The sequence below is a fragment of the Danio rerio genome, chromosome 21, assembly GCF_049306965.1.
Source record: "Danio rerio strain Tuebingen ecotype United States chromosome 21, GRCz12tu, whole genome shotgun sequence".
Lineage (NCBI taxonomy): Eukaryota > Metazoa > Chordata > Actinopteri > Cypriniformes > Danionidae > Danio > Danio rerio.
This window is the reverse complement of record NC_133196.1, coordinates 2,969,725-2,990,000: the sequence shown is the minus strand read 5'-3', so window position 1 is coordinate 2,990,000 and position 20,276 is coordinate 2,969,725. Positions and strand designations below refer to the sequence as shown.

At 38.6% G+C, this 20,276-nt stretch overlaps 3 protein-coding genes and 3 long non-coding RNA genes across 9 annotated transcripts in view; 4 read left to right on the top strand and 2 right to left on the bottom strand.

Annotated features, from left to right (window-relative positions):
• The window catches only part of cert1b (ceramide transporter 1b), a 422,369-nt gene that overhangs the window by 264,183 nt on the left and 137,910 nt on the right, over window positions 1-20,276 (top strand). The gene's annotated exons all lie outside the window — the stretch shown is intronic.
• The window catches only part of LOC141379946 (uncharacterized), a 156,308-nt gene that overhangs the window by 110,980 nt on the left and 25,052 nt on the right, over window positions 1-20,276 (bottom strand). The window lies entirely within an intron of this gene.
• On the top strand, window positions 1,331-2,983 carry si:ch73-299h12.9. The gene is made up of 2 exons (XM_680648.10): window positions 1,331-1,465; window positions 1,638-2,983. Exons 1-2 carry the CDS (start codon window positions 1,408-1,410, stop codon window positions 2,648-2,650), a joined length of 1,071 nt encoding a protein of 356 aa, XP_685740.3. The 5' UTR covers window positions 1,331-1,407; the 3' UTR covers window positions 2,651-2,983.
• Window positions 2,984-17,063, bottom strand: LOC141379944 (uncharacterized). The gene is made up of 2 exons (XR_012397058.1): window positions 16,786-17,063; window positions 2,984-5,965 (listed from the first exon to the last, which is right to left on the bottom strand). It is a non-coding gene; the product is annotated as an uncharacterized lncRNA (long non-coding RNA).
• On the top strand, window positions 3,413-13,358 carry LOC110438216 (uncharacterized). 2 transcript variants are annotated; one of them, XR_011007978.2, is made up of 3 exons: window positions 3,413-5,686; window positions 7,851-7,919; window positions 8,207-13,358. It is a non-coding gene; the product is annotated as an uncharacterized lncRNA (long non-coding RNA). The 2 variants fall into 2 exon arrangements; XR_012397032.1 differs by having other exon boundaries at window positions 3,853-5,686; window positions 8,049-13,358.
• On the top strand, window positions 13,373-19,611 carry si:ch73-299h12.8. Of its 2 annotated transcripts, XM_021468954.2 has the most exons (4): window positions 13,373-13,447; window positions 17,322-17,456; window positions 17,537-17,596; window positions 18,874-19,611. In XM_021468954.2, the coding sequence occupies exons 2-4, from the start codon at window positions 17,399-17,401 to the stop codon at window positions 19,389-19,391; spliced, it is 636 nt and encodes a 211-aa protein (XP_021324629.1). In that variant the 5' UTR covers window positions 13,373-13,447; window positions 17,322-17,398; the 3' UTR covers window positions 19,392-19,611. The 2 variants fall into 2 exon arrangements, with proteins under 2 accessions (XP_021324629.1, XP_073791767.1); XM_073935666.1 differs by lacking the exon at window positions 17,537-17,596.

The window sequence follows — 20,276 nt, the reverse complement described above, 5'->3', positions numbered from 1 at the left end:
TATAGGAGCGGCAGCATCATGTTGTGGGGCTGTTTTGCTGCAGGAGGGACTGGTCCACTTCACAGCATAGATGGCATCATGAAGAAAGAACATTATGGAGAAATACTGAAGCAACATCTCAAGACATCAGCCAGGAAATTAAAAATTGGCCACAAATGTCTCTTCCAAACAGACCATGACCCGAAGCATACTGCCAAATTCGTTAAACTGTGCTTTAAGGACAACAGAGTGAATCTTTTGGAGCGGCCATCACAAAGCCCTGATCTTAATCCTGTAGAAAATTTGTGGGCAGAGTTGAAAAAGCTTGCATATCTGACTGAGTTACAGCAATTCCTGTCAGGAGGAATGGGCCAAAATTCCTGCAAATTATTGTGAAAAGCTTGTGGAAGGAGACCCAAAACATTTGGAAATGTGTGTAAACGTTTGACTGTCTAAAAATTAATAAAAAATTCTCTAAAAAATATCTCGTTATTCTGGCATTTAGCAAATGTAAATCATTTAGGTAATCCTAACGGACTTAGAATAGTCAATGTTTACTATGATTTACCATCAGACATTTAAAAAAAATGGTTATGTTCCTTTTTTTGGAGTGTATGTAAACTTCTGGTTTCAACTATGTATATATATATATATATATATATATATATATATATATATATATATATATATATATATATATATATATACATAATTTTATTTAAGTGGTTATATTTATATTTATATAGACATAAATATATATAATTAAACAAACATATATTATGTAAAATACAAATTTTAATAATGTGTCTTTTAATTATTTTATGTGTTTGGATTGGTGGGAGAAACTGGAGCACCTGGAGGAAACCCATGCCAACACGGGGAAAACATGAAAACTCCACAAAGAAATGGCAACTTACCTAGCCAGAACTCGAACCAGCGACTTTCTTGCCATGGGGCGTCTTGTGCTAACTACTAAGCCATCGTGTCGGCCAATCTTTTTTTAAATGCATTTTTAAAAAAAATAATAATAATAAAGTATATATATATATATATATATATATATATATATATATATATATATATATATATATATATATATATATATAATCCTAAATCTATAAATAAACTAAATATATAAACAAAACAAAAAATACACACACAGACACACACACTCACAGATGAATCTCTAGCATGTGTTTTGTAGTTAGCGTCAATGGTCTATTTCAAAGATAGGAGGCGGTAATGCACTTATTAGTCTGCGATATGCTGAAACCAGTGGGAGAAGAAGAGGCCATGGTTTGTTTTACGTGTAGTGAATGATTCGTAAGAGTCGGTTCATTTGTAAAGAATCAGAACGATCAAGCGCAACGGTTACTGACTCTGTTATTAAAATCTGGTCGTACTAGCCTGACTTGGTATTAAGGAAAGATGGAGATTGAGGAAAAGCCCTGCAGAATAAAAGATGAAGAAACAGAGCTACAAATAGGTTTGTGTTCACATTAATTCTCTGTAATGACTGATGAGGTAAATGACTCGATTTAAAGGGTATCTAAACGGCTGAATTGAACTCAAAGTGTATTTGTGCTAACATTAATGTATATTTGTTGTATTTCCACATGTTATTTAGCTGAAATGTGGTGATTTACTGTTGATTTTAGACCCAGTGGAAGTGAATGAAGACAAACAGCATCACATTCACAACATACGTCCACACCTGATGTATAAACAGAGTTTCACACTGAATCAAGCTCAACAAGCTGGAGTTTATTTTGGGGGAAATGTGACCGAGCACGTGAGAATAAACAGCAGGATTAAGAAGTTCACTTGTGTTCAGTGTGGGAAGAGTTACGAGCATAAGGGAAACTTTAAAGTCCACATGAGGATTCACACTGGAGAAAGACCATTCACATGTACTGATTGTGGAAAAAGCTTCGTTAGCAAAGGAAACCATGATAAGCACGTCAGAATCCATACAGGAGAACGACCATTCATATGTGAACACTGTGGAAAGAGCTTTTACGACAAAGGAAAGTTTAATGAACACATGAAGATTCACATTAGAAATGAAGTCTTCACCTGCACCCAGTGTGGAAAGAGCTTCTTTCAGAAAGCAGGACTGAAGAGTCATCTGAAGTTTCACTCTGAGGAAAGACCATTCGTGTGTTCCCAATGTGGAAAGAGTTTCAAAACTGAAAGCAACCTCAAAACTCATCAGCTCATTCACACTGGAGTGAGGTCGTTCAGCTGCGATCAGTGCGAGAAAACTTTTCTTCGTGCGTCAAACTTGAAGGAGCACCTTAAAGTTCATGCTGGACTGAAGCCTCATGTGTGCTCCTTATGTGGAAAGAGTTTTACGCGACGGACGACTTTAGAAGTTCACACGAGGATTCACACTGGAGTGAGACCTTATATGTGTTCAGACTGTGGGAAGAGCTTCACTATAAAATGCGACTTAAAGAAACACCAGAGGAGACACGCTGGAGAGAAACCGCACACGTCTTCACACTGTGTGAAGAGTTTACCTTCTACAGGAAACCTGAAAAATCTTGAGAGAGTTCACACTGGAGAAAACCTGTATGCGTGCTCCTTATGTGGGAAGAGCTTCAGTCAGTTAGATAGTCTAAAGGTTCATGTAAAACATAAAAGTTGTTGCCTTATTGTGCCAAAATAAGGAATGTTTCAGAATCAGATCCCTGCACTTAATAGTACATTATGGGATGTTTAACAACAGTAAATTCTGAATTATTTTTATAAGAGGTTCAGTTCATGTAAGAAGAAATTAAGCTTTTCTGAAATGATCTGAAAAGTCTTTGTGTTTGTGTTGATGAATTACTCCAGAAATATAATATGTAATAAGAAAAAAGCTAATTGACATAGGATGTCAGCTTAAAGAATGTTTAGTTACAATTATGCATTTTAATAAATATCTTCCCTCTTAAATGTTATGTTTAGTGTACTGACGACACATAGTGAAACTATGAGAAATAAAAAGAAGCTAAATTAATTTAATTCAACTCCCTTTATTTCTGTTGCGCTTTTGCAATGTAAATTGTGTCAAAAGCAGCTTGACATATAGACCTTTTTCTTGGAACGCAAAATAACCCATGATGCTTTGCGTGTATGTGCAAGGAGAATGCGTAGAACTTCCGGTCGGCAGCTGATGCGTGTAAACAGTCACATTTGGACACAGGGTTCAACGCTAAGGATTTTTTCTACTGCTCCGATCGGGCAAATGGTTCAGATTTTTACTTGCCCTGCCAAAATTTTCACTGGCCCCACCAAAAAAAAAAAAAAAAGGGAAGTTAAATGTTTTAGCCGCATATTTTAAATATTGTGTCAAAAATAAAGTCTGCGAATCTAGAATTTCAATACTTAAAAAATTGTTAATAAAAGTGTTATGCAAACAAAAAGAGCAGCATAGAAAATGTTGAGGTATTGCGGTTCGAAATTATTTATTTTAACAAAAGGTGGGTGCCTTGTCAAACTGACGGCGAACTTTGCAAAGCATCACTTGATTTTTTTTTGTTGCGATGTTCACACGTAAATGTCTGCTTCCAAGACATTATAGAAACAGACATTTTCTTTTAGCCTTATAATTTGTTGTTGCCGCCATGTTGCTGTTTCTTCGCTGTACTGGTTGTTACCAGGTTACTGAAAAAATAGCATGCTCAAAACATCAAATCAGAGAAGAGGAACCAGAAAGCAATATGGTGTTTACAACATCACAGAGAAGATAACATTTAAAGACTTAAAAGCACAAACTTAAAATGCACACAATTGACAAATAGTTGCAGACAGATTAAATGTTAGTGACAAGGCAGCACTGTCCCAATCGGGCCAGTAATGATCCAGTCTACTGTCCCAAGCGTCTCTCACGCTGGCCCTGGGCCACCGGGCAGTCCTTATTGTTGAGCCCTGGGACAGCTTTGAAATTATAGTTTTAATCTATTTTACCTGCTTTTATCCTCTTTGAACTAATACTGTTGTCCATCAAAACCATCTCCTGGACTGATCATTTAAAGATCGTTCCCCTCGTTGTCAGACGGCATCTTCTGCAGTTTAAATGAAGCCTCGTCATCGACAGAGCTTAAACCCGCTCCTCTTTCAATGAAGTCGCCGGTGTGGAAGCATTTTGGATTTCCAGTGAGTAATGTTGACAATGTTCGTGTTGTCGACAAAAAAACACAGTTTTGCAAGCTCTGCTATGTACGTATTACGTACGGTTCGTCCGATAGACAACACCGGCATCGCGATCCTCTGCCCGCCCCCGTTGTGAAACTTTTCTCCGCTCGCGAAAAGTACACACTCAGGCCCTGTTTACACTGTCTTTGTTTTTAAATGGCATTTTAGAACGACAACGATTTGACATCCACAGTGGCGTGTAGCATTTCTGAGCAGCCCTCCTTCCTCTCTACCTCTGAAAATGCACATCACGTGACCACACAGACACAGACGCACACACAGCCATGCGCTCGAGACAGCAGGTCCAGGCAGTCAGAGGACTGCTTCAATCTTTCACTCACTTGTACTTAGTCATTTTAGCGAACACCTCAGATACTGTTGGCTGGTTCCTGTTGGTTGTGCGTCTTTTTTACCGACGCCATTATAATGACACAGATCACTGCCTATTCACGAGTCCCGCAGAAAAAGTGATTGACAGGTGGTAATTATGTGTGTATCTTGCCTTTATTCATTTACTGTATGATTTGTTTATGGGTAAAACAAACACCATGCAGGTCAGGTAGTTTAAACAATAGGCTACAAATAATTAATTGGTCATTAATTAATTAATTATTCATAATCGAAAATCGAATCGAATCGTGACTTTAGAATCGAAAATGTAATCGAATTGAGGATTTGGAGGATCGTGACACCCTTACTTTCTATGTACATGAGTTGATTATAACTGCAGATTTATAATAATAGCCTACAGTAACGTCTGCAATTATATGACATAAATAAAATAAATGCAGCATATATGAACGCATACAGACCCTTACAGTCTCTCTTTTGCCTTCAGAACTGCCTTAATCCTTCATGGCGTAGATTCAACAAGCTACTGGAAATATTCCTCAGAGATTTTGCTCCATATTGACATGATCGCATCACACAATTGCTGCAGATTTGTCGGATGCACATCCTTGACACTAGGTCACACTGGACTTCTCTCCCCATTGACTTCCATTCATACGAACGCAGAGTGCAGTTTGCTGTGTTGCAAAGTTCAAGCTTGGTGAACTCTGACCTAGCATGAGACCAATCGAGGATCAAAACGTGACCTCTCTGGTCAGAAATTTTAAATATGGACCAATGGCTTGCTTTTTTTATTGTCTAATCTTCATGTTTAATCCCGCCCCTTTACGCTGCGCTGTACGACAGATTTATGCACACACAAACTGTGATGACCGCAGCATAATGCAAATCTATCTTCTACCACATCCTAAAAGTGCTCTATTGGATTGAGATCTGGTGACTGTGGAGGCCAAGTAAACTCAATTGGTACAAATGAGGCCAAATTGTGCCAAGAAAATCTCCCCCGCACTATTACACCACACCCAGCAGTCTGAACCATTGATACAAGGCGGGATGGATCCATGCTTTCATGTTGTTGATGCCAAATTCTGACCAGACCATCTGAATGTGGCAGCAGAAATGGAGACTCATCAGAGCAGACAACGTTTCTCCAATCTTCTATTGTCCAGTTTTGGTGAGTCTGTGTGAATTGTAGCCTCAGTTTCCTGTTCTTAGCTGACAGGAGCGGCACCCGGTGTGCTCTTCTGCTGCTGTAGCCCATCTGCCTCAAGGTTGGACGTGTTGTGTGTTCAGAGATGCTCTTCTGCAGAGCTCGGTTGTAACGAGTGCTTATTTGAGTTACTGTTGCCTTTCTATCAGCTGGAACCAGTCTGGCCATTCTCCTCTGGCATCAAGGCATTTGCGCCCGCAGAACTGCCGCTCACTGAATATTTCCTCTTTTTCAGACCATTCTCTGTAAACCCAAGAGATAATTGTGCGTTAAAACCCCAGTAGATCAGCAGTTTCTGAAATACTCAGACCAGCCTGTGTAATGGAGGCCAGCTAGTAAGTGCTGTGCAGGTAAACCTCTAGCTAGGGATGGCTGACGTGAAACTGACGTTTCGACACAGTGTCGAGATCCCGAAGCGCAAGTGTTTCGAAACACTGTACCGAAGCATGATCCGAAACACCCAGGTCACGTGACTAAAGTGTTTCGAAACACTTGGTCACGTGACAAAAGCGATTCAAAGCATCGATCATTTCAGAGGCGTTTCAAGACCCGGAGAATCTGCATTTGACTTGCATGATCTTTATGAAGTCTTCGACTTATATGGCCTAGTGGACCGTGCGTGTGCATTATGGAACTGTGTGTCGAATTTATTTTGGGTTCGAATCTCGACTATTACAAATACTCCAAAATCATGATTTTATGTATTTTAATCATGTTACTGTTTTATGGTGTAGCCTAGATAGGATACAGCTGTGGATACACCATCAATTTAGCATCATTTTTGTAACACTGTAAAACAATAATTCATATTTTTACAGTACTGTGATGGGTTTAGGTTTTGGATAGACGTTAATAAAATACAATGGGAAATTTAATTAATAATATAAATAATTATTGTTAACTTCTGGCCACAACTGTATCTGATCTAGTAACAACCCTGTTATATGAACAAAATACAAATTTATTTACAAATGTTTATTCGTATGTCAGAGCAATGTTGAAACAAAACGATACTATAACAAAGCATTATCAACTGGTATTAAAGCATTTAGCACACTTGTGGCAGTCTGGATTCGAACCCATTTTTCCCGCATGGTAGTCACGTACTCTAACCGCTCGACTAAACCACCTGAAGAATCTAGTATACAAAGTCGGGTTTGATACCTCAATTTGCCCAACTGTTCTTTGCTGAAGCTGTTTCAGTGAAATACAGATTAAAATGACCACTAGGTGTCACCGTAGAGTGGTGTTTCGAAACGTTTTGAAGCTTCGACACATTTGCTTCGATAGTTTCAGTGTTTCACGAAGCCTCGCTTTGCCCACCACTACCTCTAGCAACAGACGCTAGAGACCATGATCATTAGCCTCCTTGGTAGAGCAACCAACTCTCATGCGGAAGGTTGCTGGTTCAATATAGCGTAGGACCGGCGGGGTTACACCTGTCTGGCACCAACAACCATGCCACGTTCAAAGTCACTTAAATCCCCTTCCTTCCCCATTCTGATGCTCGCTTTGAACAGCAGCATATCGTCTTGACCATATCTACATGCTTAAATGCATTGAGTTGCTGCTGTGTGATTGGCTGATTAGAAATTTGCGTCAACAAGGAGGACAGGTGTACCTAATAAAGTGGCCACCTTGTGGATTCCAATATGTAAAGATAAAAATAAATGTAATGAGACCATGTCTGGGCACTACAAGTCCCAGCAGGCTTAGCGCCATGCAAGGAAGTGTTGTTGTTTATGTGCGGACACTTTATTTCCTGATTGTGGCGTAAATTAACAACAGGTTGTAGATTGCTCAGCGCTATATAAGTGAGTCAAAGTTTGTTTGCCATTTTGCTGTCGTTGTTGCATTCTGGTCGCGGCACGTAAAGGCCGGTAGGTAGTAAGTTTATTTGTGTGATGTGCGGTCTCTCTCTCTTTCTCGCGGAGTTTCCTTTTTTTAACTCATGCATAAACTGACATTTATAGAGTCCACACTTCACGTGAGGGGTAGCTGATGAGCAAACAACATTTAATGCTGCCAGATCTTCATAGCGAACTTATTTAAAGAGGTAGTTGTTTTATAATTTTAATAAACCGTTTTTAGTGTTGTGTTTTAATGATATTATCCTTTTTATTTCTAGTGCAATTACGGGATCATTGTTTGCTGATTGTTGCCTGAGTGTCAGCATGGGAAATTAAGGATCTTAGAGGTATTGTTTAAAACAAAGAAGGGTTTTTATCTTTTAATGCATGTTTTATTTATAGGATGTTTTATTGTGTTTGATTTCTTTATATTCTGAGTTTCTGTGTTGTAATAAACTGTGTTTCCCCTTTTTTAGGGATGCACGGTTGCCGTTTACTTTAGACTTACAATAATATTTTTGTTATTGAGTCTTTGTTGTTGACTTTTGTTGTATGCTAATTTGGGTTGTTTATTATGTTGCTAGGTTGAAAACAATTTGTATTTTCCTTTGTTAAACTTTTCTTTCTTTTGTAGGTTCTGTTTTGGATTTGCTTTACCATCAGTGGCCACTGGGTTCCCTGCACTGTGTGGATGGCGGTGGAGAAAAGGTGGTTGGGATTGTGTGGTGATTTGGTCACTGTTGATTTTTGTGTTTTTTAGGTTGCAGTGTGATTGCTGTGAGCTGAGTGTGGTGAAAACACTGCTGCTTGGGTACCTCATCTGTCCTCACTTTCTGGGTAACCGGTGGCCATTAGTGGTTTGTTTTTTCTTTTCTTTTATTTAGTTTATTTACTTTTTTTTCCTCCTTATTTGCAATAAAGATGGAGACAATTTGTATATTACAACTTGTGGAATAAAATATAATTGTCCTCCTAATTGTAAGTCACTTCATTTACCCTCTGCTAAATCATTAACACTGACAAAAGTCATCTGGTCACAATTGGCGTAGTCGGCAGGACATTTAAAATTGATTTAATTTAGCAGAGGCTGTTGTGAAGTGTCTTACTCTATCGATTGTGCAACTTTAAATGTTTTTGCATAAGTTCAGTGTAAGTAAACGGTGACCGTGCATAAAGGATTTCGCAGACTCTGCTTTGTGGACCCTGGATGTCATTGTGCTGATTGAACTGTCTTCCAGAATTCACCAACAGATATGGAGCAAGAACTAATGGACTTGAGGGAGCGGGTTCAAAGCTTACAAGCACAGAATGAGGAGTTGATGAGACTGCGTCCCCCATCTAGCAGTGATGCCCCTAGCCAACCTCACCCTTCTGTTTCTAATGACCCATCCTCAGTGTCTTTTAACAGAATGCTTTATGTGCCCCGAGAGAGGAAGTGCCCACGTTTTTATGGGAACATGGACTCTAACTTGAGTATTGAGGACTGGATTGACGAGGCTAAGGTGTGTATTGAGGGTAGAGGTTGGGCTGATAAAGAAAAGGTGGTCTTTCTGTTGGATCATCTTGGGGGAGAAGCTAGAATGGAGGTAAAACTTCATCCACCTGTTACTAGACAAACTCCAGAGTCTGTTTTTGAAGTTTTAAAAGATTTGTATGGGGGAAAACAGACATTTGTACAATTACAGCAGAGGTTTTATGAGCGAAAACAGAAAGAAGGTGAATCATTGACTGAATTTTCTCATGCTTTAATGTCATTGATGGACTTGATTCTTAATAGTAATCCAGGTAGTGTTCCCAATTCCGATAGAGTGCTTCGCGATCAGTTTGTTGAATATGTCCAAGATGTAACGCTAAAACGTGAGTTGAAACGACTTGTGAGGGAGAAGCCTTCTCTTACGTTGCTCGAGGTTCGACGTGAGGCTCTTAGATGGGTAGAAGAGGGGAGCAGGGAAGCAACTCTTTCATATTCCCAGCCATGGTGTAATGCCACTCAAACCAGGGTAGTTGACCAGGAACCTAAGGTTAGATTCCAGGAATCAACAGAGTTAAAAGAAATGAAAGAAATGTTGAGACAGCAACAAGCACAATTAAATGATCTTACCCAGCGTCTTGATAGACTTATGCCTACAAAGAATGATCCCCCTGCTGTTGCTTTACCAAGGCAAAATACATTGCGGCGATGCCTACGTTGTAACAAAATGGGGCACATTGCCAGATTTTGTCGTTCACCTTGGCCTACAGAGTCAAACTCCGGATCACCTCAGGCAAATGTAAATGAGATTTCAGTTGGGGAATCCGATACTGTAGCCCCTACTGCGATTTTAAGCCAGATTGTTGAAGAGACAAGGGAAGCTTCAAAGTCACCCGTTTGCCCTACTATTTTACAGCGACTCGTGGGCAAATGCCCTGTTGTAAATGCACAGATTGGGATGGGAGTAGATATTTCTTGTTTGTTGGATACAGGATCCATGGTAACCACGATAACAGAGTCATTTTTTGAGAAACATTTCCATCAATTAGGGGTGAATGGTCTTAAGAAATGTAACTGGCTTCAATTAAAAGCAGCTAATGGCCTTGAGATCCCCTATGTGGGTTATTTTGAAACCGACGTGAAAGTGTTGGGACAAACCCTTCGAGGACAGGGCATTTTGGTTGTGAAAGATCCAGTTGATGTTTTTTTTCATCAAAAGAAAGAATTTACTCCTGGCCTCTTGGGCATGAACATTATAGGACAATGTTATAATGATTTATTTGAAAAACATGGCCCAGCACTATTTTCAGTTCCACAGGTTAGGCAGGCAGAACAAGGTTGGAGAGACGCCCTATCCCAGTGTCACAGGGTGGAGGATGCCCCTGTTCCTGGCTTTGTTGGGTATGCCAGAGTGCAGTCCTGCCAACCTGTTCAGATTCCAGCTGGAACTATGAGGTTAGTGCCTGCTTTGTGCCCAAAGAATATACACAGTGGGACAGTAGTGGTTTTAGAACCCCAAAACCCAGAGAACGGGGGGTTACCTGCTGGAGTGCTAATCTCATCTGCTATGCTGCAGTGTGTACAAGGTATAGTTCATGTACCTATAGTTAATGTCGGCACAGAACCTTTATATTTGCCCCCCAAAATTAGATTGGGTAGTTTGCTTAATGTTGAAATCATAAGTTCATCTCAGGGCATTTTCTTTCAGGGTGATGGGTCACAGGACCCTAATGTAGTGGTTGTTCAGTGTCATGCTGTTACATCGGAGTCAAGCATTGATATGCAAGGCGTAGAACTGTCTGGGCTTTCACAGATTGAGGAGGAGGAAGTTAAGAGATTGTTAATGAAATATTCAGACGTCTTTTCAAAACATGATGGCGATTTGGGATGTACAAATTTAATAGACCATCAAATCCCCTTAGTAGATGATACACCAGTACGCCAACGCTATCGTAGAATTCCCCCCAGTCAGTTTGAAGATGTGAAGGCTCACATTAGACAGTTGCTGGACAGCCACATTATTAGGGAGAGCAGTAGCCCATATGCCTCCCCAATTGTATTGGTGAAAAAGAAAGATGGTTCTTTGAGGATGTGTATTGACTACCGCCAGCTGAATGCCAGAACCCGTAAGGATGCCTACCCTTTGCCAAGGATAGAAGAGTCGCTGGATGCATTGACTGGAGCAAAGTGGTTTTCAACTTTGGATCTGGCAAGTGGATATAATCAGGTACCGGTAGCGGAATCTGATCGATTCAAGACTGCTTTTTGTACCCCATTTGGGCTGTTTGAATTTAACAGGATGCCATTTGGACTGTGCAATGCCCCAAGCACTTTTCAAAGATTAATGGAGAGAATTTTTGGGGATCAGAGTTTTCAGTCGCTGCTGCTCTACTTGGATGATGTGATTGTTTTCTCAACAACTATTAAGCAACATATTCAACGACTGGGGCTGGTGCTGGATAGGCTGAGACAACAAAACCTTAAGATAAAACTCAGTAAATGTTGCTTTTTCCGGTCAGAAGTACGTTATTTGGGGCATGTGGTCTCTTCCACTGGGGTTAGCACAGATCCAGAGAAGATATCGGCCGTAGCTAAGTGGAATCAGCCACAAAGTCTTCAAGAACTCAGATCTTTCCTTGGCTTTGCTAGCTACTATCGACGGTTTGTAAAGGACTTTTCAAAAATGGCTGGACCCTTGAATGCATTGGTAGCGGAGCTGATTAGGGGGCAAAAGAGTAAACGACCTAAGATTAACCTGGGGTCCAATTGGACTGATTCTTGTGAACATGCTTTCCAAGCCCTTAAAATGGCTCTGACTAACGCTCCTGTTCTGGCTTATGCTGATTTTAGTAAGCCCTTTATTCTAGACATTGATGCAAGTCACCAAGGTCTGGGCGCTGTGTTGTCTCAAGAACATGGAGGTAAAAATCGACCAGTGGCTTTTGCAAGCCGTGGATTGCGACCACCTGAACGTAACATGCAAAATTACAGCTCTATGAAATTGGAGTTTTTGGCCCTGAAATGGGCTGTTACAGAAAAGTTCAGGGAGTACTTGTTGGGCCAGAAGTGCTTTGTGTATACTGATAATAATCCACTTAGCCACTTGCAGACTGCAAAGTTGGGAGCATTGGAACAGCGTTGGGCTAATCAACTGGCAGATTTCGATCTGGAAATAAAATACAAGCCTGGACGTTCAAATGTTAATGCTGATGCTCTTTCTAGAAAAACTCCATCTGTGGTTGAACTTGCTTTAACGACTCCAGTGCCAAAGGAGTTACATCAGTATGGTCCCAACAGTTGTCACACAGTTGCCAGTGAAACCATGTCTGTCTTTCCAGAACAGCCTAGGGAAGATCTTGGTGCGTTACAGGAAGCGGATCCTGCAATTGGGCGTTTTCTTGTTTATTGGAATCGCCAAAAGACCCCTGATGCACAAGAGAGAGCAATGGAGTCATCAGAGGTGCTGGAACTCGTGCGGCAGTGGGGGAAGCTGGTGAAGATGGAGGGAGTGTTGTACCGAAAGTTTCATCCTCAAGAGGAACATCGAGAAATCCGCCAGGTTGTATTACCATCTGTACTCAGGGAAAGAGTCTTGGCCAGTCTACATGATGATCATGGGCATCAAGGCATTGAACGGACCGCAAGTTTAGTGAGAACTCGTTGTTATTGGCCAGGTATGTTTAAGTTTATTGAGGAATGGTGCAAGAGATGTCAGCGTTGCACTCTGGCTAAAGTGGTACGACCAAGAGTGCGAAGTTTCATGGGGCACCTGATGGCAGAGAGACCATTGGACATCCTGGCTATTGACTTCACATTACTGGAACCTGCATCAAATGGGCTTGAAAATGTACTAGTTATGACTGATGTGTTTTCAAAGTTCTCACAAGCTATCCCAACTAAAGATCAAACTGCAGTAACAGTGGCACGGGTTTTAGTGGTCACATAAACAATAAAATATTTATAAAAAAAGAAAACTATATGAGACAGTCATACAGATAGCTTAAGGGATTCTCATGTAAACCTTCTTAGTTTTGATTCACTGCTTTTCAAATTAAGTGACAACTCAATATAATGTCTAACTTAACAAAAGTTTGGGCTTTCCTTTGGAAAATTTCTGTTTGTGTATATGGTACTTTCCCATAATCAAACCAAGATTAAGAATGACGACCTCATTTGGTTTTAATATCTCTTTATTAAACAGAAAAATACATCTCTCTAATAGAAAAAGAAAGCTTCCTAAATATTTACCTGGTTGTTTTCTATCTGTATCGGGTTTTGCCAGTGGTGGCGCTCGAGCACCAGAAACAATCACGAACATCCGAAAACAAAAGAAGAAGAAGCGAGAAGAACGCATAAATATTAAAAGTGACACACAGCCGTTTATTATGCTGTTAATCCGCTGGCGTAAGTACATTCACTTTATTACTTATGAAACAAAGTGTTTACAAGACTTGGGTTATTATGTTGAACTCAAAACACGTATAACCTGCCAGAGTACATACATTAATCCGAACGCATCACGACCGAAATGAGATAGGCTGTACTTTCCATTCCGTCTTTATATGGAATAAAACAATGGCATAATGATGAATATAATTAGTTTGTCATCATTTAAAATGTAGTAAATGGTTGAAAATGTATTGTCTTCCATAAACCTCTTATTATTATTATAAATGCTGCTGTGTTATTACAGTTTTGAAAAACTAAATGTGAAAGTCTCAAGTGTATAGTATGAATTACAGCTAAATAAAATCGAAAAATCATTAATATTCTCACTTTATAAATAATAAGTGGCCTAACTACTAATACAGGGATAAGCAAACTTGATCGTCGAGGGCCGGTGTCCCTGCAGAGTTTTGTTCCAACACTAGTCAAACACACCTGAACAAACAAATCAGTGTCTTCAAGATCACTTGAACTCTATAGGGAGGTCTGTTTGAATAGGGTTGGAGCTAAACTATGCAGGACACCGACCCTCCAGGATCAGGTTTGCCCACACCTGTACTAATATGTACTCACACAGAAGTTGTTAATGTTACTGTGTACTTATCGTGTAAATGCATGTTCTTGCATTGTACTTATGCTTGATTAAATGTCTGCATGTGACTATATCTGTAATGAATTTATGTAATTACCTTTAAAATAACACTGTTGACTACTCCTCACACATTAACCCACACTTAGATCTACCCATACCACTAAACCTGTCCCTAACGCTACCCGTATCCCACCTCAAGAGCAGCAGAAGTGTTCTGCAATACATTATGAACACATCAAGTACACTGTATTTACTTTTTTGATGTAAGTACCTAGTACTTAAGGCCACATAATATAAAGTGGGACCTCATTAATATATGCAGCTGGGCTAATTTTACAATTATTACTATTACTATTTTATATTATAATATATATATATATATATATATATATATATATATATATATATATATATATATATATATATATTATTATTATTATTATTATTATTATTATTATTATTAATATTATATAATTTAGGCATTCATTTTTCCATCCATTTATTTCTAATAACATACCAACTTTATAGATTTTGTCTCTAAACCATGTCCTCTGTAACACTATGCTGATTTAAATAGGCCAATTTCACACAAAAAACTTTAATTAGTTGAAGGACCCCATTCAAGATGATGTGATTGAAACCCCAGTGAAGGTTTTGTATCAGAATTTATTACACTTTGAACTTTATTTGAAATTGTAAAAAATAAATAGCTCTATCTGAAGATAAGTGATCAGTTTTCTTTATTTTTGTTATGTCACACCTCTAGATTTTCATGGTACAGTTCAATAAAAAAAGAATAAAAACTGGGAAAGAATTGATTAAGTTAGCAAGCACTTATATTTTCTTAAATACCAGCCTTTAAACCAGAGGTTCTCAAACGTTTCAGCCTGCGACCCCCAAAATAATAATGTCAGTGACTTGCGACCCCCCCCCCCCCTTTTTCAAGGTGATTATACTGTAAATATACAAACGTTGCACATACAACAATTGAATTGAATTTTATTTGACAGATTTTAGACAAACTGTACAAAAAGTATTCCATACACTTTGTTAAAAAAAAACTGTCGAGGATAAAAACACAATAAAGCCCTGGGCTTATTTCCATTGTGGTCCTCTGTTAAATAAAAACAATGTATGGCTTCAAAATAATAATGAAGAATAAAACAAACTGTCGCCACAGCGGTACGAACAGCCAACCTATCCAGCACAATGTCCCTCCAGCCGCCAACCTATTCACACTCAAGTAACATATAATTTAAAAGATCCTCGTCCACCATGCAAACTAATTATCCTCATCAAACAACCATCTTTTAATAGCTTTTTTGAACAACCTTAAATCTTTTATTTCCTTAATTGAATTTGGTAGTTTGTTCCACATGATTGCACTTGTATAGAAAAACATATTTTTCCCCACTAAACTTCTAAATTAAAATAAACAAATATTAAAATCCCAACTCCTAGTACTGTATGAATGCTGTTGCCTCACCATTTGAAAATAGTTCATCAAATAGCTAGGAACCACATTATTAAACATTTTACGTACCATTCCCAGTTTTAAAAAACACACTCTATTACTAACAGTTAACATACCTAATTTATTAAAAGACTCTTTGTGCAAATGTGCTCTAGGATGCATTTTTAAAATTATTCGTACTAATTTATTTTGTGCCTTTTGCAATTTCTCCTTCAAATTTTGTGAGCAGCTACTGTACCAAAATGACGTAGCATAATCAAAATGGGGTTGAATTAAAGCTCCTGCCAACAATTGTAAAGAATGAACAGCCAAAAGATCATACTATAGGCATATATAAACATGAGCATATTGACAACACAAAAATGCAACAGTCTAATAGCCGTATAATGTGTTTTATAGTCATTTATTAATTTAATTTCTATAATATTTTAACTAAATAACTATTAACTATCTTTTGTGGGTTATGAATAAAATATTTTATTTCTAATAATTTAATAAAATGTATTTGAGTTTTGGAAATCACTAAGCGCCCCCCTTGTCATTGTCAACCCCCACCCCCCAAACCCAACACCCCCCTTTGAGAACCACTGCTTTAAACTACATAAATATAAAAAAATTATTAATTTAAAAATGGTGTTTTACAAAATAAAAACATTTTTATTCCCTATTGGTCAACAACTGATATATTTATCAGGCAAACCATCTAAAAAGAATATTTTTGGATGTATTATTATTTTACTCTAATAATCAATGAGATAGTTAACCCAAACATCTATATCTATCTTCGTTTAGTCACCCTTTATTTGTTTCAAACCTTTATAAGTTTCTTTTTCCAGTTTAAACACGAGAAGATATTTTGAAGAAAGAAAAACTGTTGCCAATAATGTAGTATTTGTTTTCCCTGCTATAGAAGTCAATTGTACTGTCCTCCAATTGGTGTTCTTAACCAAAATTAGACAGCCAGCCAAACTCCTGTCATAAATTACACGAGAGTCAGGATATAGCCTTCTAGCTCCGTTTAATAGAGACTCTTGTCAAATGTAGTCATGAACAAGGGAGTGAAACTGAAAATAGATACAAAAAAAAAATACATTTAGGTGAAACTGTAGCTTGTACAATGTTGGCTAACATAACAATTACAATCAAATAGAAGGTTTAAGTCAACAATCAATTATGAATTAAACACAAACCCACTTTTAAGATGTTAACATAGAAAATATAATGACTTACAAGCAGTTCTTGCCATGGAGTGTATCAGGCCCGGATTGGCTAATCGGGAGGACCGGGAGAATTCCCGGTGGGCCGGTCTGTATTTTGGCCGCGAGGGCTGGTGTCCCTAGCTGCTTGCACTCTCAGCAGTCACACTTTTTTTCTTCTATTTATTTATTTGACCATAGCTTTACTCTTTTCAGTGTATACAAAACAAAGATTATTGCAGCAAAACGATCTCCTCCGTGTGCTCCAACATATTAAGAAACTTCCTGGTTCATACTGCGATATTAAAGTAGACCACTAGAGGTCGTAATAGTACAACAAGTCCCACTGGGCAGAACATCAATGGTTACACATTTTCAGCTTTATTCAAAATATCTTATTCAGTGTTCAACAGAAGGAAGAAACTTATAAATGTTTGTAATCACTTGAGGGAGAGTAAACCGTGAGGAAGTATTTATTTTTGGCTGAACAATATCTTTAATATTTTTGATTGTAACACTAAAACATGCATACCTGTGATTTACAAACTACTACTTCCCATCTTCCCACAGCTAAAAAAGCAGCAAACAGGTGAAATTGCCTTTTTAATTAAATCAGCAGGAGAAGCAACTGACATACTATAGTAAAGATGGAGATTGAGGAAGAACCCTGCAGAATAAAGGAGGAAGAGACAGAGGAAAGCATAGGTTTGTGTTTTAATTATTTCTCTTCAATGTTGTATGAAGAAAATAAGAATGATCAGTGAAATATAACGATATATTTGTAGGAAAGATGGAGTTTAGGGAAGAACCCTGCAGAATAAAAAATGAAGATCAAGAACAAATAGGTTTGTGTTTTACTTCTTTCTCTTTAATGACTGATGAAGAACGGTAAGATGAAAACTGACATGTATGTATTTTACTAATATTACATAAATAAAAATGTTACAAGATGTAAAATAAGTGTGACTGGAGTATGGGTGTGTGAAATCTTTGCTCAAGATACCACACAAATAATGTTTACAACCCTTTAAAACTGACCCTTTTAGGCTTTGATCCTAATTGTGGCGTTTTGGTGTCTGATGTACTGACATGGACATCAGTAATCAAATTATTAGCTTTAATCTAATTAAGACAATAATAAGACTTTTACATGAGTTGCTTTTTGAGTGTTCTTTTCATGATCCCATTTTACATGTTATAGCACATAATTCGATTAATGTCATTGCGTCACCGCTAAGGGTGTCACGATCCTCCAAATCCTCAATTCGATTACATTTTCGATTCTAAAGGCACGATTCGATTTTGTGTGCTAGAGTTTGTGTGTGCATAAATCTGTCGTACAGCGTAGCGTAAAGGGGCGGGATTAAACATGAAGATAAGACAATAAAAAAAGCAAGCCATTGGTCCATATTTAAAATTTCTGACCAGAGAGGTCACGTTTTGATCCTCGATTGGTCTCATGCTAGGTCAGAGTTCACCAAGCTTGAACTTTGCAACACAGCAAACTGACCTAGTGTCAAGGATGTGCATCCGACAAATCTGCAGCAACTGTGTGATGCGATCATGTCAATATGGAGCAAAATCTCTGAGGAATATTTCCAGTAGCTTGTTGAATCTACGCCACAAAGGATTAAGGCAGTTCTGAAGGCAAAAGAGAGACTGTAAGGGTCTGTATGCGTTCACATATGCTGCATTTATTTTATTTATGTCATATAATTGCAGACGTTACAGTAGGCTATTATCATAAATCTGCAGTTATAATCAACTCATGTACATAGAAAGTAAGGGTGTCACGATCCTCCAAATCCTCAATTCGATTACATTTTCGATTCTAAAGGCACGATTCGATTTTCGATTATGAATAATTAATTAATGACCAATTAATTATTTGTAGCCTGCCGTGTAAACTACCTGACCTGCATGGTCTTTGTTTTACCCATAAACAAATCATACAGTAAATGAATAAAACTGTCCAAAATTGTCGCAATTTCGAGCCCTGCTTCCGCTGTGGCGACCCCTGATAAATAAAGGACTAAGCTGAAGGAAAATAAATGAATAATTAAATGATTTCAGACGGAGTTAAACACAAACACTTGGTTTAATCGTCTTGATCTTTTTGCAGATGGAAATGCAGGCAAAGCATCGTTCAGCTGCTCCGAGTGTGGAAAGACTTACAAAAATAAATCCACATTCAGAGTGCACATGAGATTTCACACTAGAGAGAGACTGTTGACATGCACTGAGTGTGGGAAGTATTTCGCTGAGAGAAGAAAGCTGGACAGACACATGAGGATTCACACTGGAGAAAAGCCGTACACATGCTCTCAGTGTGGAAAGAGCTTCACATCTAAAAGCACTCTCATAGATCATCAGCTCTCTCACAGCGGAGTGAAGGCGTTCAGCTGTGATCAGTGCGAGAAAACATTTGCGTCTGCAGCATACTTAAGAAAACACCTTAAAGTTCACGCTGGACTGAAGCCTCACTGCTGTACTTTTTGTGAAAAGAGTTTTTCGCGACTGGAAACTTTACAAATTCATCAGAGGATTCACACCGGAGTGAGACCGTATACGTGTTCAGACTGTGAAAGAAGCTTCAGCACATCAGCTAACCTGAAAACACACCGGAGGACTCACACTTGAGAGAAACCGCACTGCGAGAGGAGTTTCACTTTGTCAGAAGACTTGATAGATCATCAGAGGATTCACACTGGAGAAAAAACACATCAGTGCTGTTCATGCGGGAAGATTTTCAGTGTCTTAGCAAGATTACGAACTCATGAGAGAAGGCATTGTGCAAAGTGAGCGAAGTTTCCATTGAAATGCGTTATAATCAAGTAAATAAAGTTTGAATTAAGCCTGACTGCTTCTTTTGTTGAAATTAATAGTGTGAAGTTTGATAATGGGTGGCGCAGTGGTGCAGTAGGTAGTGCTGTCGCCTCACAGTAAGAAGGTCGCTGGTTTGAGCCTCGGCTGGGTCAGTTGGTGTTTCTGTGTGGAGTTTGCATGTTCTCCCTGCGTTCGCGTGGTTTGCTCCGGTTTTCCCCACAGTCCAAAGACATGGTACATGTGAATTGGGTAGGTTAAATTGTCCGTAGTGTATGCGTGAGTGTGTGTGGATGTTTCCCAGAGATGGGTTGCGGCTGGAAGGGCATCCGCTGCTTAAAATCGTGCTGGATAAGTTGGTGGTTCATTCCACTGTGGCAACCCCAGTGGAATAAAGGGACTAAGCCGAAGAAAAATGAATGAACGAATGAATTTAGTCATCGATCTAGAGTTGAGGGTTAAATAGTTTACCTTCATCTAGATGAAAAGGCATTATACTAAAACAAAGGACTCCTTAATGAATTACATTAAGAGTATATTTAATAATTAAAAATGAAACATCTTTAGATTCAAATAAACAACGAATAAAACAAGTTTTCTTAAGAGTTTTTTTATATCTGACTGACGTATAATAACATGTATCGGGTTTTACCAGTGGTGGCGCTCTAGCACCAGAAAACACTGACGAACATCCGAGTCTAC

Bases quoted from the DNA above. Each gene is read 5' to 3' on its own strand.
- si:ch73-299h12.9 (XM_680648.10), top strand. From the start codon at position 1,408: ATGGAGATTGAGGAAAAGCCCTGCAGAATAAAAGATGAAGAAACAGAG. The intron at 1,466-1,637 runs GTTTGTGTTCAC...TGTTGATTTTAG, and splicing joins AGAAACAGAGCTACAAATAG to ACCCAGTGGAAGTGAATGAA.
- si:ch73-299h12.8 (XM_021468954.2), top strand. From the start codon at position 17,399: ATGGAGATTGAGGAAGAACCCTGCAGAATAAAGGAGGAAGAGACAGAG. The intron at 17,457-17,536 runs GTTTGTGTTTTA...ATATATTTGTAG, and splicing joins AGAGACAGAGGAAAGCATAG to GAAAGATGGAGTTTAGGGAA. The intron at 17,597-18,873 runs GTTTGTGTTTTA...ATCTTTTTGCAG, and splicing joins TGAAGATCAAGAACAAATAG to ATGGAAATGCAGGCAAAGCA.